The sequence below is a fragment of the Tamandua tetradactyla genome, chromosome 1, assembly GCF_023851605.1.
Source record: "Tamandua tetradactyla isolate mTamTet1 chromosome 1, mTamTet1.pri, whole genome shotgun sequence".
Taxonomy (NCBI): Eukaryota; Metazoa; Chordata; class Mammalia; order Pilosa; family Myrmecophagidae; genus Tamandua; species Tamandua tetradactyla.
In genome coordinates, this window is record NC_135327.1 from 107,347,463 (window position 1) to 107,372,259 (window position 24,797).

Genomic DNA, 24,797 nt, shown 5'->3' on the forward strand with positions numbered 1-24,797 from the left:
CTACTGCCTTTGGATACTTCCTCTTTCTCACTTCCTTATCTGTTTTTTTTTTTTCTTTATCTCCTTATTTTTGTTAAACATAACAACACACAAACATGAACATTCTTACCATATGATCATTCCATTCTTGGTATATAAGCAATAACTCACAATATCATCACGTAGTTGTATATTCATCATCATGACCATTTCTTAGAATATCCACATTAATTCAGGAAAAGAAATAAAAAGATAACAGAAAAAAATTCATACATACCATACCCCTTACCCCTCCATCTCATTGACTGCTAGAATTTTCATCTACCCAATATATTTTAGCCTTAGTTTCCCCTATTTTTTTTCTATACCTCTTACCACTCCCTTTCATTGATCACTAGCATTTCAGTCTACTAAATTTATTTTTACATTTGTTCCCATTATTTATTTATTTTTAATGCATATGTTTTACTCATCTGTCCATAAGGTAGGTTAAAGGAGCATCAGACACAAGGTTTTCACAATCACAGTCACATTGCAAAAGCTATATCGTTATACAATCATCTTCAAGAAACATTCACCTCCTTGTCTATTAAGAGAGGCAACAGTTGATGAGTTTAACAGGAATGTTGAAATCTTTTGAAATTTTCCTATAAATCATTCCCAGCAGAGAACAACTGGAAGTTTTGCCCCCATCCTTTATAAGAATAAAAACCTATGGATCACTGCCTAGCTATTTCTTTGCTTTGTAGATGCTGGATTTAAAATTAAAATTCTAAGTTAAGCTTATTAACCTCTTGTAGGAGGGATTCTGCTCAAATAGCATGTTCCAGGAAGGGTTCCTCAGAGAATTCTGTATAAGGAAGAAAATGCAATTAGACAAATACACAAATGAATGGTAAGGTAAAAGATTAATACAGCTGGACTACGTGGGCTTTCTCTCAGGAACTCAAGGAAAGGCTGATAGGAAAATTATGTAATTATTATAGAAGTATATCAAATGAGAAAACACATGTAGCCATCGCTACAGAATACAATCCAACAATCCTGATTTTAAGAGATGAAGTATAGGAATGATGCCCACCTCCTTAACATAATAAACCAAAACCATCACTGTCTGCAGCGGACACTCTAGAAGCACTGCCTTTAATGCCAGGAACAAGACTTCATACCAACCATCCTCAGCAGTGCCTTAATTACAATAGTCTAACATTAAGGAAAGAAGAGTTGGAGGAAGGAAGAGAGAATTTACTGGACAATATCCAAGATCAGGAATCAGCAAACTTTTTCTATAAAGGACCAGATCCCGTAAATGTGTTAGGCATTGCAGGCCATACAGTCCCTGCCACAACTACTCAGCATCGCTGCTGTAATACGAATGGAGCCATAAACAACAGGTAAGTTGTTTACTGTATTCCAGTAAAACTCTATTTATGGACATTGAAATTTGACATTGGTACACTCTTTATGTGTTGCAAAACCTTATTCTTCTTTGGATTTCTTCTTCAACCATTTCAAAATGTGAAAAAAAAAAACCACATTCTTATCTCCCAGGCTGTTCAGAACCAGGCCGGCTGGATTTGGCGACCCTTCCCCCTTGAGCGTCTCAGCAATGACTGATGTGGGAAGTGAGCATGGTGTGCTTGTGGGAGGGGTGGGGGTGGGAGAGAAAAGGGACCAAAGGCAGTGCTGGCGAAGGAAGTGTCTTAGTTTCCCTACTAGGGCTGTCATAACAAAGTCACACATACTGGATGGTTTAAAACAGCTGAGATTTATGGCATCACCGTTGTGAAGGCTGGAAGTCTGACACCTGTAGGAGAGAATACTTCCTTGCTTCTTCCCAGTCTCTGGTGGTTCACTGGTATTCCCTGGGCTTCAGTCTTCATGCAGCCTTTTCCCCGTCTTTGTGTCCAAGTCTCCCCTTCTTAGAAAGACCTTCATAATACTGGATTAGGGTCCACCTTCCTCCATTTGGCCTCATCTTAAAACCATCTTCAAAGGCCCTATTTCCAGCTAAGGTCACATTCACAGGACCGGAGATTAGGGTTTGAACGTGTCTTTGAGGGAAATACAATCCAGCCTCTAACAAGGAAAGAGAACTTGTACTTTTTCATCAAACACAACTCTATACTTTAAAAATACTTTTTTTACCACAATCACCAATTACTATTTTTTAAAAGCAGACATTTGGATAAATAAAAAGACATATGTAAATGCATGTCCTATATTTTGCATAGTAAGACAAAAGTTTTCTAGAAAGACTTTATAGAAAATAATCTAATTATGAAAGTGTTGAATTTTAAAGTAGCATTTTTATATTTTTCAAAAAGAAAAAAAAAAACGGTCCTCTTTAGCTGTCCACTGTGTTCTAGTAGACGGAGTAACCCTTAGGAATTTCTACTTGCTTTGAATCTAATCTGCACGGCAAGCCTCAGTGAACTCTCGAGAACAATGGCGTAAACACAGTTCTTACTGTCACATTGGTTTCTTTCTTTCCTCCACACCCCCCTTTCTTTGTGTTGAGCTCTAGCCAAACATTAAATTACCTTGGGAAGTAAAAGGTAGAGGAGAAAGAAGTCCAAAGTTGGTATTTGGCCTCATTCCATGAGGACACTCAATCTTAGAGCGAGAAGTTTTTTTTTAGTGTGGGAAGCATGAGAATCAGAAAGAAGTACGTGGTTTTCCAGACAAGCCTATTTTTATAAGTTTGCAGGTGACTGCTCTCCTGTTTCTATACAGGTGGAGCTGTAGGCCAGGTGTGCGTGTCTGTAAATCCACACCCATTTTTAACCAGAATCATCCAGAATACACTTCCGGCAAGAGCACTGGTCAGTTCAGGTAAGCACGCAACATTTTCAGATTATTTAATCACTAGTCAAACTCTGCTATATTTAAATGATCAACTTTCACTATTCAAAATTGAGACCTTCAGTAAAAGGTAGAGAAAATTAAATGAAATTGCGTTTTTCTTCTCTGAATAAACTGAATTTTCTTTGCTGGTTTCATACTTTTTCCTCTACTTATGTTAATGATGCTTAGATACAGTGGCAGCAACCAAAAAAAAAGTCTTTAAAATTTATGTTACAAGGAAGAATTGTTCTCCCCTGTTTTCTTTTAAATTTAGTGATTTTTAAAATAGAAAACATTGCAGGGTGGGGGGAGAAGGGAAGGGGCTGTAAGTAAAAGACTTAGATTAAATTACTTTTGTGAAGTAAAACACTAGAAAATACTAACCAGCCATTGTTTATAAAGCCTGATTGTAGCCATTTGGTTACGAGCCCCTGAGTACCTGGTAAGCTGCTCCAAAGCCCTAATACATCATATCCACCTGTGTTTCCCCAGGGAGCTTACCTGCACTGCCTGGTACTAGAGGCCCTCAGCAATTTGAGTTCTATTTCACCAAACATAGAACATCTAAAAATAATATGTAGGTTTTATTGCCTTCATAGCATATTTAATGTCTACTTTACAATTTATCAAACAATGTAAAATAAAAAACCAAGATATAGATTTTTAAGGAGAACTAATTATTTGACAATAAGACATAAATACTTGAAATTTGGAAAAAAAAAAAACATGGTCCCCATTCAACTCTAAACTTGGTACTTTTCAAACAGGAAACTGGGGAAACTCTATTTTCTTTCTTTGTCCTGTGGGTTCCTTCTGCTTATCTGTCTCTAATATAAAGAACACTTTTGAATGCTTCCTCCAGACCACCTTGTCTTCACTCTTCTTTATATCCGAGGCCCCTGGAAGAATCTTAAAGCAATCATGGGCCCTCTTCTCTAGTGAAATGCGCATAGACACAAGAGCTCCTACAAACGATTCCAGGGTTGTGGAGCCCCCTGAAGTTCATCCATGGACCTTCTAGAAGCCCAGAGGGTCCAGATACAGACCCTGCCCTGTTAGGTTGCTTTCAGTTTCTCCACTGCCACTTTCAGCCTGACTGAGCCTGCCCTCTCTTGGCTGGACTTTGTGTTCCCGAGTCACCTGAACCTATTCCCTAAAATCTACCCTTTGTTTCGGTTCCTTACCTTTCAGTCCTTATGGTACAAGATGGCATTCTTAAATGTTTTATTGTATTAATAAGTTATAGGATCCTAAACTGAGGTCCTTATCAGGCACCATGGTTATTCTTTAATCAGGTATTTCAATGCCTGAATACACAGAAGAAAAAATGGTCCATTGCAGATTAGCCAGGCCGATAAACTGAAAAGGATAAGCCTGATGCATTTTCAGACCTACGTAGGGGACAGAAGCAATATGCTACTGGGAGAGGAAACAGATTGGACTGAGGAGAACGAGAAAGTATCTGGAGGAAACTAGAACCTATAAACTTCTCCACAATAAAGCTGCTCAGCTTCTCTATGACAGCTGTTACGTTGTACAATGAACCTATTACCACTGCCCGGCAGTGAAGTAAAGGATGTGTTATGTCTTATTAATCTTTCAATTTTCCACAATGCTTAGGACAGTGTTGTAATTATAGCAACTTCCTGGTTTAAATAGAATCACTAAACATTCCAGTCACCATTTTAATTCTTGGGCATGGGGAATTCACCACTAAATTATGTCTGTCAGCAGGAAAATGTTTTGAAGGTATTTTTAACAAGGATGGAAGATTTCTGTATATTATTTTCATATTATGAGGTGCTGTTTCAAAATGGCATATGTCAACCATTTTCATATGGGTTTTACATGCTAATGGTGTAAGTGAACAACGTCTCACCAGGATTACACACTCTACGTAACATACTTATCAAGTGGCTTAAGGCCAGATCAGGCCCAATTCTAGACTTTTGATTCCATCTTAACATGTGAAGGATAAGGGACAGAATCAATCTGAATTCTAGCTAAGCAAGAGAGAATGTAATCAGACTAAGCTTGCTTTTCTTTATATAGATGTTTAATTTATAGCACTGTGACAGCAATTCTCAGTTTAAAGAAAGAGCTGGGCTATTAACTTAAGAACAAAACGGCTGAGTAACTGATGGCAGGAAGAAAAAGGTAAATGATTAAAGGAATTGAAGGATAAGAATCATCCATGTTCTATTTTAAGCAATATTTGTTCACGGCTAACACAATTCTCTTGATATATAGTTAAAATATTATTTAACCTATTAGATCCAGAACAATCAAAAGACAAAGACTATTCTGTTTGTTGGAAGTCACCTTTGTATTGCACTTTACAGTTTAAAGGCCTTTAATAAGGCTCTTGTCTGGGTTTCACTATTGTACCATGAGTACCATGATGCAGTTCAGAAGCAGACTTTGTAGGCCTGGCCCAGTTCTCTTTCAACTACATTGGACTGCTCCAGGAATGCCTAGACATGACTTTTCACCATTTATTATGTTGGTTGCATTTTTAAAAAATATTTTAAAAATACAAAGTGAATGAAAGTTTTCCATAGCTGTACAGTGTCAAATCCCACAAGTTGCAAAATCCATGAACATAGGGTTAGTCCAATTCTTAACAAATGTCTCTTAATGACAGCTGGAGGTAATCTACCAGATTATGAAAATTATTTTCTATCACCTAGCTACTTCTGGGGCATTCTCTAGAAGAAATGATCTCACACCCAGCTTTGGCCCTCAGCCTCGTTTTCATTGCAGTTTCATCCAACCTTGCCATGGCAATCAAAAAAGAGAAGAGACCGCCACAGACCCTCTCAAGAGGTACTGAAATCGCATTTTATTTTCTCAACATTGTCATTTTGATGATTTTAACAATATCAAGTCTCTTCATCCATAGTCTAGTAATAATGCAAACACAACTGAAATATTTTGCTATGTACCACTTCAAAATAGTCACGTACATACACACACACACACAAAGAGCAAGAGAGAAAGGATCAGTTAATTTTAAGGAGTGACTCAAACTAACCAACAAACAATAACAACAATTTGCTCATCTTTTCCAGAAATAGTTCAGAATTGGTTTGGCTGCCTGTAACTTTGATTACTAAAATTCTGGATAATAAAGATTGATTGATATATATAATCCTGGCATAAAGATAATGTAAGAGCCCTCAAAATTTGTTCATTTTCCTCACCTTCTCTTTATTAAGCCATGAAAATCATTTGGAATCATATTACACAAGGCTATCCAGATAAGGTGTAATTTATCCCACCCCTTGAGAATTTTAAGTAACCAAACTGTTGCTACATTAATTACAGAAAATAGTGGTTGTTAAACGTCATAATATAGATTTGTCATCGCTAAATGATAAGAAAAAATTTTTCTTTTATACTTGTTATATTTTGCTCTAACAAATATATCTTTATTTATAAAGAATCATTTCATAAATGAGAATTCTCAAAACTGATTTCTAGATTGCCATGCAACTGACCTAAGAACAGAATCATTTATCTCTGCATGACTAAGTAAATGCTGTATAACAACAAAGAAACTGACCACTATAAAGAATGATAAGGTGAACAGAGCAAACAAAGATAATGTAATTTCAAATTCTAGTACACTGACTTGCTTTCCAAGTTCATTCATTCCTTAACAAATGTATTGAGTGCTGGCCAAATGTTCATCAGCGGTTAGCCAATATAATTAATTCTACTTCAGTTTAATAATTGCACAGCCTATATATCTGGAAAGTCAGTAAAGGTTTGCAAAAGAAATAAATTAAAAGGGGGAAATATTTTTCTATATACTATTTAGCTCATCTCTCTATATATAAATGTTAACAATGATAAAACAGTGGGCTCAGTAGCCTTTTAGTGCCAAAAACTAAAATGGTCATTGCCCTCAAAGACCCTCGGGATTGAGTTAAGTAGCATATTTATAACTATATCAAAAGGTACCAACTTTCTGTATATTCACTTTCAAATTCCTATATAAAACTGGTGTATTTTATTAATATCCTTAATATATATGGCGTATTTTAAATAACTCAATACACCTGCTATTTTAGTTAAAAAGTTACAGTAATAATGAAGATCACCATTAGTATCTGGGAACCCCTTTAATAAATATTTGTTTATAATGGGTTAAGCCCTTAACCATCTATGCCATGTAGAAAGCAATGGAGAGAATGAAACTCAGAAGGATAAAGATTAAGGTAGGGGTGAGAGGGAGCAGCTTGGGTACAGTGTACAGAGGAGCATGTGGAGCCCATTAAAGGAGGCAGTTAAGTAGAGAAAAAGGAAAGATTACTTTGATAAAGTTAATAAGATATTTCAAGAAAAGCAAAGACATACTCAGCGGAAAAAAAAAATCTAATTTCCTTTTGAATCAAAAGAACCCTCCAGCACCCAGCCTAGTGGCTGGCACAATAGATACTCATTAAATACTTTTTGGATAAATGAATAAAATCTCAAAAGACAGGCTGGTTATTCAATTATGGTAATGAACAGAGACTTTGGAAAGAGTTGAATCTCTGTACCACCCTTGACTTATTGTGATTGGCGTAGACCGTATAATAAATAATTATGATACCATATGGCATCCCTGCAAGGCTAAGAATGAATTGTTTGAGAGCAGGGATTACATTGTCTTATCTTTGTATCCCCCATGCTTAGTGGTGTAAGGCATATGGCAGGTGCTCTTTTACTGTGTGTAGAACTTAATTGAACAAGAAAGGAGAAGAGTAACTTTTCCCCTTACTGAAGCTCTAACACTGAATGATATTTGGAACAGAATAGGGAAATTTAAGGAAGGACCCAGTTTCATTGGCCATTGCTAGAATAACCTCTGTTTGGTGTAAAAATGTGATGTAATGATACTACATCTATTTAAGAAATGTTAGAAGGAGAATTTTTCAGGGTTATGACAGGCAGGAAGGATCCCCACCAAAGTGGGTCATTAAATATAAGATCCAATGTTAAGTTACTGTGGCTGGCTGCTTGAGTTGTATACCCCAGAAAGAACATGCTCTTAGCCTCAATCCATGTCCTGTGGGAGTGACCCCACTGTGAATAGGGCCTCTTGAGGATGTTGATTGGGTTGAGGTTTGGCCAAACTGAATCCTGATCCAGATAACTGGAGGGCTTATGTAGAGGACCTTCAAGTCACAGAAGCCAAGAGGAGAGGAAATCACCAGGTGACTGGAGGCAGAGATCAGCCAGGAAACCCCAAGGACGTGGGCTGCCAGAACCAGAACCCTGACTAGTCTTCAGGGAGAAAGCATCGCCTACCTGACAGCTTGATATTGGACTTCTTCTGGCCCAAAAACCATGAGCCAATAAATTCCCACTATTTAAACTAACCTGTAAAACCTGATTGTTTTATAAAGTATGCTGTTTAGTTTACTGGCTGCCGGACTGTGATATACCAGAAATGGAGTGGCTTTTAAAAGGGAGAATTTTTTTAAGCTGCAAGTTTACAGTTCTAAGGCCATAAAATTGTCCAAATTAAAGCAAATCTATAGAAATGTCCAAATTGAGGCACCAACAAGTGGTTACCTTCACTCAAGAAAGGCTGATGACATTCAGGGTTTCTCTATCAACTAGAAAGGCATGTGGCGAACACGGCGACATCTGCTAGCTTTCTCTCCAGGTCTCTTGCTTCATGAAGCTCCTCCAGGGGCGTTTTCCTTCTTCATCTCCAAAGACTCTCTGCTTCTCATGGCTAGGTCAATCTCGTCATACTGGCAGCTCTCTCAGATCTCAAACCTTTTCCAAAATGCTTCCTCTTTAAAAGGATTCCAGTAAAGCAATCAAAACCCATCTGGAATGGGTGGAGACTAAGTCTCCATCTAATCAAGTTTAATACCCACAATTGATTAAGTCACATCTCTATGGAGTTGACCTAATCAAATTTCCAGCCTACAGTACTGAATAGGGATTAAAGAAACAGCTGCCTTTACAAAATAGGATTAGGATTAAAGCATGGCTTTTCTAGGGTACATACATCCTTTCAAACTGGCACATACACAAAGTTTAACTCTTATTACCTGGACATTCTGAAAGCCAGAGCTTTTGCAGGGCCCAGAAAATGTCCTTTCAATCACCCCTAAACATAATGGCAATTATTGAGTAATTACTATGCCTTTGAGGTTGGAAATACTGTTTTAAAACCTCAGGATCACAATCTGAAAAGATACAACACATCTTCATATCTAGTAACAGTTGTCTACCTTCTACACCATATATCAACCAACTGCTCAGTGGCTTAATTATATCTATGGTATGCATCTGTGAGCAGATAGATGCTTTCTAAATGCCCATTTCAGAGCTCTTCTGTGGTCCTAGGTCAATGCATTGATCTCTCTTCTATTTCAGGATGGGGAGATGACATCATTTGGGTACAGACTTATGAAGAAGGTCTCTTTCATGCTCGAAAAAGGTAAAATACCTCTCAGTTAACTTTGATAGAGTGTGTAGACAGCTCCTCATAGAAGAGCCAGAAAGTGGCATTTTAGCTTCTGAAGGAATGCCACAGAATTTGTTCTGCTATTGTATGCTGTTTGGACTAAGTTGTCATCCGAATTTTTTTTTTTAATGTAAACAACAGTTCTAAATAACTCTGCATTAATTTCTTAATTATATAAACAAGCTTTTGAGTATAAGTTTTATAAACAAAATAGGATCGCTCATTAGAAATTCTATGAATTTAAATAGCAAAATAGTTTGGAGCAGCAGTTCTCAAGCCTGATCATCAGAACAATTTGGGAATATTTTCTTTAAAAATTCATATTCATAGACAGTCAAGCACCTATTGAATGTCCACTTTTATGTACCATGCACTACTCTAGGTTCGATGACCAAGAGTGGCATAATTTTTATCCTTTAAGTCCTACCAAGTCTTTGGGGATGGAACCAAGAAAACTGCACTTTTAAAATCTCCCTTAGGAAATTACAAAATGCATAAGGAACATTCAATTCCAATACTCTTATAACTGTTCTAGAATAGAAAATTACATAATTGAGTAAACACTTTCTCAAAACTAGACTAATATTATAAAAGAAATATATGTAGGAATCATTTCCAAATGTGAATGCAATCAAACAAGTAACATAGCAAAGAACAGCCTGCAGAACCTTTTAAAAATACACCTACACCCTGATAAAGTGAGGTTTATCCTGGGAATACAGAATGATTCAATATTAAGATATTTATTAATTAAAATAATTTAATATTTATAAGGAGACAAACCACAGAAGTACTCCTATCTCCATAAGGTGCTGAAAAGGTAGTTAATAGAATGCAACATCCATGCTTGAGTTTAAAAAAAAACCAAATTTTTCATTAAATAATATTAACTTATTTTAATTTACCCTAATAAGGAAATATACATCCCAGCACAAAAGCCAATATCATGACTAACAGGAAAACAAATAGAAGCCTCCCATTAAAGGCTGGATAGTCAAGGGTGTCTATAATCACCACAATTACTAGCATTTGTCCCAGAGACAACACTAACCAATGCAATTAGATGAGAAAAATTGAAAGTACAAACTTGTAAAGGAGGAGGTAAAAGTGTCTTTATTTGCAGATAATAACTGTATAACTATAAATAACTGTAAATTTGCAGATAATACACTCAACGGAACCAACTGAAAATATCCAGAACAATGAAAATTCAGTTAAGTTGGATGAGAGCAAATTAACATACAGAAGTCAATAACATTCATATACAGATAGCACACTGAAAGGAACTCATAAAATACGACATTTAAAAGTGGCCACAAAAGTGATAAAATATCCTGGGATAAACTTAATAGGATATATATAAAATCTATATGAACTTAGAAACACTACTAAGGGACCAAAAATATAAACAAATGGAAAGGTGTATCATGTTTTTGAATAGGAAGACTTAACATCATAAAAACATCACTTCTCTTTACACTACAGAGAGTTTAAAGCAATCACAAGAATTTGGTTCAAAAAAGTTTTTTTTAAAAGATGAATTCCAAACTGAAATGGGAAAATAAACAAGAATAGTTAGAAACAGTCTGAAAAGAGACAAGATCAGTGGCAAGTAGCACTTATTCAAAACAAAACATTTGACAAAGCTATAAAATAGTCTGTAACTGATAAAAGAATAGCATACAATGGAGAGTCTAAAAATAGAAACAAATGATAAGGGAATTTTTTACACAAAAAAGTAGCATTTCAAATCAGGGGTAAGGGCAAACAGTTTATAGAATAATCTGGGAAAAAATCAATTTAGATCTATATCTTATGTTTTATATGTCAAAATAGATTACAAGGATTTCATTATAAAAAAGAAACTGGGGGTGCAAGGGTAGTTCAGTGGTAGAATTCTTCCCTGCCATGCAGGAGACCTGGGTTCAATTCCTGGTCCATGCACTTCTCCAAAACAAACAAGCATAGCAAAAACAGAAAAAAACAACCAAACAAAAATTCAACAAATGGTGCTGCAATAACGGGATGCTCACATGGAAAAAGGATGAAATGTGACCCTAGACATATAGCGTACAAAAAAGAAAAGAAAAGAAACCATAAATTTACTAGAATATACTACTGCAGAATTTTATTTTTTTAATTGTTGGAGTGGACAAGGGTTGGGAATAGGTGAGACAAAAGAGGCACCAAGAATGAAAAAGGAAGCACTTAAATTTTGCACCCCTTTTTGCCTAACCCTAATCCTGGCCCTTAAGCTTGAGTATGGCAACAAGAAAAGGAAGAAGAAAAAAAGAAAAGAAAAAGCTTAAGAAAATGATCAGTATTTTTTGGTTACATGAATTGTCTGCCTATCTAAAAACTTATTATGAGCAAAGAAAAAAGACAAAATAAAAAAACATGCAACAATTATCACAAGAGTGAATTTCCCTAATATATAAAGTTCACTTACAAGTTAATAAGAAAAAGGCCAACAAGCCAATAGGAAAGAATGAACAATGAATATGAAAAATAGTTCACAGAACAGAAAAACAAATAACTCTTAAACAAAAGAGTAAGATGACATTTTAAATAAAAGAACAAAACCACACTCAGGGATAGAATGGGAAGCTGATGCTTAATTTGCACAGAATTCTATTTAGATTGATTGCAAATGTTTGAAAATGGATGGTGGTGATGGTAGCATGTGATTGTGAGTGTAATTAGCAGTACAAAATTGGGTTTGTGAATGTGGTTGAAAGGGGAAGTTTCAGATTGTGTATGCAACTAGAAGGAAAATTAGAAGATAAAATCTGTAACTGTATATCAAGTGAACCCTGTTATGGATGATGGACTATAGTTAATAAAGTCTACAAATATTCATTCATTAAATTAATGCATGTATTACACTATTACAAGGTGTGGATAATAGGGGGGTGTGTGCAAAAAAAAATGTACCTAGTATAAACTTTGGACAATTCACCATAATATTTTAATATTCTTTCATTGATTGTAATAAAAGTACCACACTAATGCAAAGTGTCAACAATAGGGGCGTATATGAGAATGTTATACATTTTTCCTTAAACCTACAACTTCTCTAATTAAACATAATTTTTAAAAAACATTATGCTAAGTGAAAGAAATCAAACTTTTGAATTGTAAACCTTCTGATTTTACATTGTATTTTTTAATATAATTATAAAAAATGTAAAAGTATAATTCACTAAATGATACTGATAAGCAGCCGTGTTTGGGAGGCTTTGGCTATAGACAGTCTTAGACTCTTAGCTACTAATCTTTTTTTGTTCTTTCTCTCAACTCAAGCTCCATACAATCTGATGGCCCAGGGATCACCTGTTTTTTTTTTACAGTCTTAATGCTAAGAATGATTTTAAAATTTAAACATTTTAAAATTTCTAAAAAAGTTCAGAATATTTTGTGACAGGTGAAAAATACACAAATTCCTATTTTCACGAATTCCTATTTCAATGTCCAAAAGTCAAATCCTACTGGACCAGTTCTGCTTATCCTTTTACACATTGTCTCTGACTGCTTTTGCACTACAGGCAGAGCTGAGAAGTTGCAGCAGAGACAACATGACCCGCAAAACCTAAAATACTTGCTATGTGGCCCTTTACTGAAAAAATTTTCAAAGCTCTCTCCTAAAACAGAATAGTGTCTTGGATTGAATCCATGAAAAACCCATAAGAGTGATGGATCTGTGGTCTGGAGAGTTTTCCCTCAGACTCTAGTTGTCCAGGAATCTGATGCTGAAATTATTTTTTAGAGAGTCCTGTCACTTTAGAGAGAGCTGCCCTTGTTCCAGCTCTTTGGTGGGTGCTGGGAAGAAATTATAACAGTTCAAAAAATTGCAATGACTCATGCCCCAAACCTGTTCGGAGTCTCGGGACATTTCATACCTCTCTAGCACAACCAGAGGAAGTGTCATTTATAAACAATTGGGCTGATCCTTAGGAGGTCTGCCTTCTGTACAGATCTGACTCTAAGAGTCAATAAATACCCTTAGCCATATTCTACTATTAATAAAAATTCCAAAGGACATTTCTTTCATGGAATTTCTAGTCTTTCTTTTATCAATAAGTTTAAAGTGTTGGCAAAATGTAGCTTTGTACCAGCTTTCTGTCATAAATCTTATTAAGTGTAAATATTGGATTTATTACCTAAAGGGTTTATTCTTACCTAAAATTTACTTATATTCCAAGTTTAGGGATTAAATCAAATTATTAGTTCACAGTTTGCTACTTAAACACTTCTAAGACTAAACAATATTTGGTATCATAGGGTTATACAATGACAGGTATTTAGTATGATTAACTGTTGATTTTTTTTTTTAAGATTTATGCTTATTAGGTTTATACGACAGGCCCAAGAGGATGCACAGCATCCTCTTAGGCTTAAAGCAACATTTTTTAAGACATCCTTTATATCCAAGTCATAATGATTGTATCCTTTATTATAGGTAATAATCTAATTTTTCTACTTTACTTTAAAGAATTAGGAAGCCTATTAGTTACCATAAGAAAATTTTTTCAGAATTAAAATCAAAATGACACCCAAAAAATGTATGGAGAGGGGGAAAAACTGAAAACTTTCCCCCTAAGATCAGGAACAAAACAAGGATGTCCACTATCACGATTGTTATTCAACATTGTGTTGGAAGTTCTAGCCAGAACAATTAGACAAGGAAAAGAAATACAAGGCATCAAAATTGGAAAGGAAGATGTAAAACTCTCACTGTTTGCAAATGATAGGATACTACATGTCGAAAACCACAAAAAATCTACAGCAAAACTACTAGAGCTATTAAATGAGTACAGCAAAGTGGCAGGTTATAAGATCAACACTCAAAAATCTGTAGTATTTCTATACACCAGTAGTGAGCAATCTGAAGGGGAAGTCAAGAAAAAAAAATTCCATTTACATTGCAACCAAAAGAATACAATATTTAAGAATAAATTTAACTAAAGAGACAGAAGACCTATACAAACAAAACTACAAGAAATTGTTAAAAGAAATCACAGAAGACCTACATAAATAGAAGGGCATACTGTATTCATGGATTAGAAGACTAAATATAGTTAAGATGTTAATTCTACCTAAATTGACTTACGATTCAATGCAATGCCAATTAAAATCCCAAAAACTTAATTTTCAGAAATAGAAACACCAATAACCAAATTTATCTGGAAGGGCAGGGTGCCCCGAATAGTTAAAAGTATCCTGAGGAAGAAAAATGACGTCAGAGGTCTCATGCTACCTGACTCTAAGGTATATTCTGAAGCTACAGTGGTCAAAACAGCATGGTACTGGCATAAAGATAGATATACTGACCAATGGAATTGAATAGAGTGTTCAGATATAGACCCTTTCATCTATGGACAATGATCTTTGATAAGGCAGTCAAGCCAACTCACCTGGGACAGAACAGTCTCTTCAATAAATAGTGCCTAGAGAACTGGATATCCACATGCAAAAGAATTAAAGAGGATCCATATCTCACACCATTTACAAAAATTAACTCAAAATGGATCAAAGATCTAAACATTAGATCTAAGACCATAAAATTATTAGAAGAAAATGTAGGGAGGTATCTTATAAATCTTATAATAGGAGGTGGTTTCCTAGACCTTACACCCAAAGCACAAACATTGAAGAAAGAAAGAAATGGGAACTCCTCAAAATTAAACATTTTTGTGCATCAAAGAACTTCGTCAAGAAAGTAAAAAGACCGCCTACACAATGGGAAACAATATTTGGAAATGACATATCAGATAAAGGTCTAGTATCCAGAATTTATAAAGAGATTGTTCAACTCAACAACAAAAAGACAGCCAAGCCAATTACAAAATGGGCAAAAGACTTGAACAGACACTTCTCAGAAGAGGAAATAAAAATGGTCAAAAGGCACATGAAAAGATGCTCAACTTCCCTGGCTATTAGGAAAATGCAAATCAAAACCACAATGAGATATCATCTCACACCCACTAGAATGGCCATTATGAATAAAACATAAAACAACAAGTGCTGGAGAGGATGTGGAGAAAGAGGCACACTTATCCACCGTTGGTGGGAATGTAAAATGGTACAACCACTGTGGAAGGCAGTTTGGCAGTTCCTCAGGAAGCTAAATATAGAATTGCCATATTGCCAGGCCATAGATACCTAGCAATTGTTAGGTATCTACTCAGAGAACATGAGGGCAAAGAAACAAATAGCACACCAATGTTTATAGCAGCATTATTTACAATTGCGAAGAGATGGAAACAGCCTAAATGTCCATCAACAGATGAGTGGCTAAACAAGCTGTGGTATATACATACGATGGAATATTATGCAGCTGTAAGACAGAATAAAGTTATGAAGTATGTAACAACATGGATGGACCTTAGGGACATTATGCTGAGTGAAATTAGCCAGAAACAAAAGGACAAATACTGTATGGTCTCACTGATATGAACTAACATTAATGAATGAACTTGGAGAATTTCAGTTAAGAACAGAGGCCATCAGGAGATAGAAATAGGGTAGATATTGAGCAATTGGAACTGAAGGGATACAGATTGTACAATGGGACTGATTGTAAAAATTCAGGAATGGATAGCACAATACTACCTAATTGTCATACAATAATGTTAGAACACTGAATGAAGCTGAATGTGAGAATGATAGCGGGAAGAGGCCTGGGGACAAAAATGAAATCAGAAGGAAAGATATATGATAAAGACTGAGATGGTATAATCTAGGAATGCCTACAGTGTATAATAATAGTGACTAAATATACAAATTTTAAAATGTTTAGCATGAGGAAGAACAAAGGAATGTCAATAATGAGGGTGTCGAAAAGAGATGGTAATTCATATTTTAAAACTTCAATTTATGTGTGAGACTAAAGCAAAAAAAATTTGGTACAAAATTTTGACTAGTGTATTTCCTAATATAACTTTTGTGGACAGCTTAATTGAACACCATAAGTACATGGAACCTTGAGTAGGGCATGAGATTTTGTAGGTTTGTCCAGAGTGACGCCTCAATAAATCCCAAAAGGATTTGAACATGAATAAAAACTATTTGCAAAGTCCCTTTGGGGGAATGATGAGAAAGAGGGAAATTTCAACTTCTCCAAATGGAGAATTCTTCATATTCTCACAGGCAATGGGGACAACCAAAGCAATAGGCTGAGCCCCCAATCTTGGAGTTTGTTCATATGAAACTTAACCCTGGAAAGGGTAGGCTGAGCCTACTTAAAATTAGGCCTAAGAGTCACCCCCAAGAGAGCCTCTTTTGTTGCTCAGATGTGTCCTCTCTCTCTCTAAGCCAACATGACAGCAAATTCACTGCCCTCCCCCTCTCTACATGGGACATGACTCCCAGGGGTGTGGACCTTCCTGGCAACGTGGGACAGAAATCCTAGAATGAGCAGGGACTCAGCACCAAGGATTGAGAGAACCGTCTCGACCAAAAGGGGGAAGAGAGAAATGAGACAAAAGAAAGTGTCAATGGCTGAGAGATTCCAAACAGAGTTGAGAGGTTATCCTGGAGGTTATTCTTATTCATTAAATAGATACCACCTTTTTCATTAAGGCATAACCGAGAGGCTGGAGGGAACTGCCTGAAAATGTGGAGCTGTGTTCCAGTAGCCATGTTTCTTGATGATGATTGTATAATGATATAGCTTTCGCAGTGTGACTATGTGATTGTGAAAACCTTGTGTCTTAGGCTCCTTTTATCTACCTTATCAATAGATGAGTAAAACCTATAGCATAAAAGCAAATAATAGGGGGAACAAATGTTAAAATAAATTTAATAGATTGAAATGCTAGTGATCAATGAAAGGGAGGCATAAGGGGTATGGTATGTATGAATTTTTTTGTCTTTCTTTTTCTGAATTGATGCAAATGTTCTAAGAAATGATCATGATGATGAATATGCAACTATGTGATGAGAAAAAGAATGTTCATACTGTATGTTGATTGGTTTTATTAATAAAAATTTTTTTAAAATAGAACCAAGAAGATTAAATCTTTTTAAATGTTAAGTTTCCTCATTGGAAATGAATATCTTCTTCATAATAGCCTTGATCTCTGCAGACAGAACCAATTTTTTCATTTATCTAACCCACTGTAGTGTGCATAAGATTCACCCACAGAGCTTGTAGAGGCAGATTCCTGGATGCCACCTCCAAGGTCTGATTCATAGGTGTGCAGTGGATCAAAGATATTACATTTCTAATATTGTAAATTATTACTTTATAATTATCACATTATTATAATTTGGTGGTGCTGAGGCTGCTGGGGTATGACTACATCACTGTGATTTGTATATCTGAGCTTTTCCTTTGAAACTAAGTCTATTTGAAAGTGCTAAAACTTAAAATCTATTTCTGCTGTTAAATCTGACACAAAGTTAACCACTTGACTTAATTCTACACTTTCTTTATTTAGTAACAAGCCTTTGATGGTTATCCATCACTTGGAGGATTGTCAATACTGCCAAGGTAATTTTTGCTCCTAAAAATCTCCTATTTAGTGCTGGAGACCCAGGTTCAATTCCCAGTGCCTGCCCATGCAAAAAAAAAAAAATCTCCTATTTCCAACATGAAGGAGAAAGTGACCTGGTGAGAACAGCTGAGAAGGCGTTGAGAAATCCCCAAACAACCTAGGTTTAAAAAAAAAGAAAAAAAAATGACCAATTGCCAGAGCACCATCATTTTACTAAAGTGCTTAACAAATACAATGAATGTTAGGCATTCTATTGAATATATTTATCGTATATATATATATCATATTATTATAAATACATGAATATATGATATCATTTATGTTGAATATACTTATATTACTATATATTTAAATAGTATTGAATAATATATTACATGATTATATTTATATTTATTGAATATATTTTATATTATTGAACATTTTACAAATATTATATATCTATTAAACATCTTTATATCTCTCACTCCTCAAAATAAAAGGGGGTGGGAAAAACTGCTGAAATGACATTGTTTTAACCGATTTATTAGCCAGTGAGTTACATGAAATTATAAAGTTACCTGATTAATTAATGAAATGATCCCTTTGGTGTCTCCATGGACAGGACTCATGGGTAGACTCTACCCCTTATTTTGGAACAAGGAGTGACAAAGTGGCAACTGACTAATAAACCATGACAATTTACATATTCAGATAAATGCAAAATTCTAGATTTATTTTGCTTTGTGGCAGAGAAGATAGCTTGATCTGCACAAATAACTGACATTGTGTTTTCCTCCACAGCTCTGAAGAAAGTATTTGCCCAAAATGAAGAAATACAAGAAATGGCTCAGAATAATTTCATCATGCTGAATCTCATGGTATAGGACTTCTGTAATGTTTTCTTCCTGTTGCAATTTAATGGAAAATTTGAATCCCTTTTTTCTAGTTTTTTTAACACAAAGAGCTAAGTCTTAGTAGATAGAGGACATTATTATGTAGAACTGTAGAAGGCCAAAAGATACAATTTACTGACTATCGAGCTAAGTTTTGTAGACATTAACTGTCAAAAGCAATCCAACCCAGTTCATTTTTCCTTCCCTTACTAGCATGAGACCAGTGATAAGAATTTATCCCCTGATGGCCAATATGTACCTAGAATCATGTTTGTAGGTATGTATGTTCTCGCATTTCCTCAGCTTTACAAAATCAGTAGAATGCTTAAACCTTTTAAATGCTAAAACAAATACTATTTTTTCCAAAGAAAGTAATTATAACCCCAAATTTTTAAATAGCTCTTGCTATTTCTACAAATAAAATTCACTGTATTTTTATAATTTGTAGATTTTTAAACTTTAAAAAAATTAACTTATGCTGTTAAGTCAATATCCCAGTGCATGTTCATTACAATTCCATAAACTGGACTGATAGTGCAATGACACACTGAAATAAAAATTCAGGTTAATTCATCATGAATTCACATGTGTGAAACCTAATGTTGCTTATAATTTTGCTTAACATCTGTTTTAGAGGAAAAACCAAGAATGATTATAAGAACATTTTAAATAGTACTTCAGTGACTTTCTTTTCCTTGGCAGATCCGTCCTTAACGGTCAGAGCTGATATAACGGGGATATATTCTAATAGATTGTATACGTACGAGCCTCAGGACTTAGCAGTGTGTAAGTATTCACATAGTAGCCTCAACAGTGGTAGTAGCTGGCCCTTGACAATTAGAAGGGCTGATGGTTTCCTGCCTCAGTACCTCTCACAAACAAACCAGTGGTGGGGACTAGTGGTGTTTAAAATGCAAATCCCTGACTTCCCCCAAACACACAGAATCAGAATCTCTGGGGTCCTCCAGAATCTCAAGTTGAATGAGAATGCCTAGTAATTCTTAAGATCCCTAAGTTTTGTGACCATTAAGAGTTTAGTACATATTACAATCACATCATTCTCCTTGTGTCTAAGTTCACCTAAAATTTCCTCAAACTAATAATTAAATATTTTTGTCTTTAAGTCTATAAGGAAGGAGATAGTCTTCCTTTGAACTTTAATTTCTATAACATTTACTATACAATAACTATAATTGTCACATGCAATGATACTGATTTAGAATAATCCATGTTAAAAAAAAAAGTTGGAAATCATGCTCCCTTAAAACCCCTCTGATACAATTGTTTAAAATAAAACTGATCAGCAGGCCACAGTGGCTCAGCAGGCAGAGTTCTCGCCTGTCATGCCTGAGACCCGGGTTCAATTCCCTGTGCCTGCCCATGAAAAAAAAATAAAATAAAATAAAACTGATCAACCATCTCCAGGTGGTCCAATCGCTAAATTTACATGTGTATCTTTAGCATAATATTTTTTAATGTCATTAATTAAATTCACTGCTTTCATAGTTATAAATTTAAGTGAGTCAATTTCAGATTGTGGGTTTACTAGATTGTAATGTTTGACACTTTCATTTAATAGTACCATAATATATATTTACTTTTATTTCAGTGATAGAAAACATGAAGAGAGCATTAAGACTAATTCAAAAGGAATTATAAGGGAAGAGAGAAAAAAAAATGCCTTAACCTCTACGAGGTCAAATGACACAAAGAAAACCTTCTGGCTAATTCACTCATTCTGAATATACAAATATATGGATTTCCTAATGCTACCATTTAGACTTTTTTTTAATGTGTTCACAATATTTTTATGAAGGCAAAATTATATTTCAATAAACTGAACTGTCAAAGCCTGAGCATGACAAAATAGTGGTTTGATTTCTGCCTGCCTCAAGAGCAATGAAAGATGGTTATGAGCTGAGCAGGGTAACTAAATAAGAGGTGTCTACGCTAGCTGTTCCTATTTGCACATCTCTGTTCACTTCACTAACTAATCTCATTGATTCTGTCCCTTCCCACTGTTCCAAGCCTGCTGTGTAAATGATCTCCACATTGCTAAAGGATGCCTCTCCAGCCACCTCTTATTTATAGCTGTAATTTCAGAGATAATCACGTCCTTCTTTCCCTTCTTCAGATTAAAATAGATATAAATTCAATTTACAATAAATTAAAGTGTATATTTTAGAAACTGAATTACCCGTGTTCCTTTAATTTAATTATTGGTTTAATTTAATTATTGGTTGGACATTTTAAAACTTTTAAGACGTTTAAGAAAAGGAAGATGGAAGAATTTCTCCAATTAATCAAGAGAAGATTATGTCTATCCTGAAATCATCAAACTCCCAGCCCCCAACTCAATTTTTCAAAGGAAGTTTCCAAAGGCCTGCAGTATGTCATCTATTCCTTTAAATAACATAAAAAGTCCCTGCTAACGCTGTACCATAATCAGCTGGCAGTAATTCTCAGAAGGGAGAAGTGTTTCAAATGGTTGGAAATTTTTCTAACTCAAAGAGTTTGGTTGAATTTAACAGAATGTGAGATATGAAAAAGCACAGGTCTATGGTTTAGATAACTAATTAATTCCATTTGATGAGTCAGAGGAAGAAAGGTTCTTCCAGATTTTATCTGAACACTGTTCGGTTAATTTTAAGCAAACATTTAATAAACTGTGCATTTGGATGTAAATGAGTTTCATGGCCATTAGCACTAGATCCCATGTATCCTATTTGCAAAAGCAGGCTAAATATACTATTTTTATTTTTGATTATTTAAATTTTAGATCAAAATCTTAATTTTTAAAAATGAATTCTAGGCTCTCAAAAGGCACTGGTATTCTCTGATTTAATAATTGAACTTATGAAGGCTAATCTTATTATACATACAATGATTTTACTTTTCCATAAGTAGTGCAGTAAAAGAATGCCATAGTCAATTACAGAAGACTACAGGTGAAATCAGATGAAAGTTCAACAACTCTTTTTGTTTTTTTGTATGCTGTATGGCATGGTCACATTTCATTATTTCTCCATGTGAATATCCCATTACTGCAGCACCATTTGTTGAATTTTTTTGTTTCATTTGTTTGTTTTGCTTGTTTGTTTGGTTTTGGAGAGCTGCATGAACTGGGAATTGAACCTGGGTCTCCTGTATGGCAGGCAAGAATTCTACCACTGAACTACCCTCACATCCCCTCAATTACTTTTAAGAATTAATAAAATTGAACATTCAATTATTTTCTTCAACTACTGTAAAAATACTACTAAGGGTAAGTTGATTATTCTTTATAATAAAAAATGCATCTGTCTTTGTTATCATACATATATTTTAATGCACACAATCTTATTATACAGACAGTAACACTGGATACACACATGCATATATTATATACATAATTAATTTGATGATCAATTATGTAATTTCGCAGCCTTTGTAAGCAATTTTTTTCCTTCTTTACTTTTGCAAGGGTTTTCAGAGTTTTTGTTTGCATTTCAAAGAGATAAAATGCTCAAGTTAAATACTCAAAGAAGGGTTTAGAATAGGGTTGCTGGATAAAATACAGGACATCCAGTTAAATTTGAATTTCAGATAAAGTTGTTAGTATACATATGTCCCACGCAATATTTGTGATATACTTACATGAAAAAGTTTGGTGTTTATCTGAAATTTAACAAAGTGTCCTGTCTTTTCATTTGCTAACTCTGACAACTCTAGTGTTGTCAGACCCTCTTCCTCCTTCTCACTTCTTTTTTATCTAAGATAGAAACCTTTTTCTCATATTTCAAATCGAGTCACCCAATTTCAGAGTTCAAACAATTCTGTTGTTTTTATAGCATTTAATCTTTCCCAATTATTCAAGCATTTAATTTCTACTCTTTGTCACATATTAAGGATGTAAAGATGAAATAGACAAAAATGAGGCAATTTTGCTACTCATGAGTTCACAGTCTAGTGGTAAGATACTGCTGAAGTGAAATAACTATTAAACAGCAGAGAGATGGCTCAACCATCTAGTAGGGACGTCAGGCTTCACACACATGCGGCACCCATGAATTCAGAATGATACAAGAATGTTCTCGGACTTCCAGAGAAGATGGCGGCTTAGTAAGACGCACGGATCTTAGTTTCTCCTCCAGGACAGCTACTAGGGGAGTAGAAATGATACAGAACAGCTCCCAAAGCCACGACAGAGATAAAAAAGACAGCGTACCCCATCCTGGAACGGCTGGCTGGCTGAGAGAACCTGCTCTGGTGAGATCGCTGAGGGGCGCGGGCTTCAACGGGCGGGGCGGCAAGCAGCCGGAGTCACTCCCTTCCCCCTTCCCGGGCCGGCTGAGAGAATTGGACAGGCGGTCCCCTGAAACCGCGGCGGCTGGCGCCCACACCACGCACAGCCCCCCAGACCAACTGAGAGAATTGGATTGGAAATCCCCAGGCCTCGGAGAACGGTGATGGGAGGGGGCCCTTCCAAACCCGTGACTCCCCGGGAACGTGCACTCTCCCGGGCGGGTCGCTGCAGCTGGCGCCCTCCCGCCATGCTTGGTGCCCCGGGCCGACTAGGAAATTCGGACGGGCGCTTTCCCGGGCTGCGGCGGCCAGCGACCCTCCCCATGTTCGGACCCCGGGCCGGCTGGCACTCTTCCAAGCCGCTTCAGCTAGCGAACCTCCCAGACGGCGAGAGTTTTCCAAAGTTAAAGGACCCACAGCACCTTTTACTGGTGGGGCCCGCAGACAAACGTGTGCCACGAGCGCCACCTACTGGGCAGGATAAGAAAAACAGAACCCAGAGATTTCACAGAAAAATATTACAACCTTGTTGGGTCCGACACCCAGGGAAATCTGACTAAATGCCCAGATGCCAGCAGCAGAAGATAACTGTCCACGCTCAAAAGATTGAGAATATGGCCCAGTCAAAGGAACAAACCAATAGTTCAAATGAGATACAAGAGCTGAGACAACTAATGCTGAATATACAAACAGAAATGGAAAACCTCTTCAAAAATGAAATCGATAAATTGAGGGAGGACATGAAGAGGACATGGGCTGAACATAAAGAAGAAATAGAAAAACTGAAAAAACAAATCACAGAACTTATGGAAGTGAAGGATAAAGTAGAAAAGATGGAAAAAACAATGGATACCTACAATGATAGATTTAAAGAGACAGAAGATAGAATTAGTGATTTGGAGGATGGAACATCTGAATTCCAAAAAGAAACAGAAACTATCGGGAAAAGAATGGAAAAATTTGAACAGGGTATCAGGGAACTCAAGGACAATATGAACCACACAAATATACGTGTTGTGGGTGTCCCAGAAGGAGAAGAGAAGGGAAAAGGAGGAGAAAAACTAATGGAAGAAATTATCACTGAAAATTTCCCAACTCTTATGAAAGACCTAAAATTACAGATCCAAGTAGTGCAGCGCACCCCAAAGAGATTAGACCCAAATAGGCATTCCCCAAGACACTTACTAGTTAGAATGTCAGAGGTCAAAGAGAAAGAGAGGATCTTGAAAGCAGCAAGAGAAAAACAATCCATCACATACAAGGGAAACCCAATAAGACTATGTGTAGATTTCTCAGCAGAAACCATGGAAGCTAGAAGACAGTGGGATGATATATTTAAATTACTAAAAGAGAAAAACTGCCAACCAAGACTCCTATATCCAGCAAAATTGTCCTTCAAAAATGAGGGAGAAATTAAAACATTCTCAGACAAAAAGTCACTGAGAGAATTTGTGACCAAGAGACCAGCTCTGCAAGAAATACTAAAGGGAGCACTAGAGTCAGATACAAAAAGACAGAAGAGAGAGGTATGGAGAAGAGTGTAGAAAGAAGGAAAATCAGATATGATATATATAATACAAAAGGCAAAATGTTAGAGGAAAATATTATCCAAACAGTAATAATACTAAATGTCAATGGACTGAATTCCCCAATCAAAAGACATAGACTGGCAGAATGGATTAAAAAACAGGATCCTTCTATATGCTGTCTACAGGAAATACATCTTAGACCCAAAGATAAACATAGGTTGAAAGTGAAAGGTTGGGAAAAGATATTTCATGCAAATAACAACCAGAAAAGAGCAGGAGTGGCTATACTAATATCCAACAAGTTAGACTTCAA

The 24,797-nt window shown here is 35.8% G+C and overlaps 1 protein-coding gene across 1 annotated transcript; it reads left to right on the forward strand.

Annotated features, from left to right (window-relative positions):
* Positions 1 to 2,411: 2,411 nt before the first annotated feature.
* Positions 2,412 to 20,797, forward strand: AGR3 (anterior gradient 3, protein disulphide isomerase family member). Its single transcript, XM_077163037.1, has 8 exons — positions 2,412 to 2,814; positions 5,517 to 5,652; positions 9,211 to 9,274; positions 17,743 to 17,795; positions 18,580 to 18,656; positions 18,885 to 18,948; positions 19,374 to 19,457; positions 20,281 to 20,797. Exons 2-8 carry the CDS (start codon positions 5,544 to 5,546, stop codon positions 20,328 to 20,330), a joined length of 501 nt encoding a protein of 166 aa, XP_077019152.1. The 5' UTR covers positions 2,412 to 2,814; positions 5,517 to 5,543; the 3' UTR covers positions 20,331 to 20,797.
* Positions 20,798 to 24,797: the final 4,000 nt, after the last annotated feature.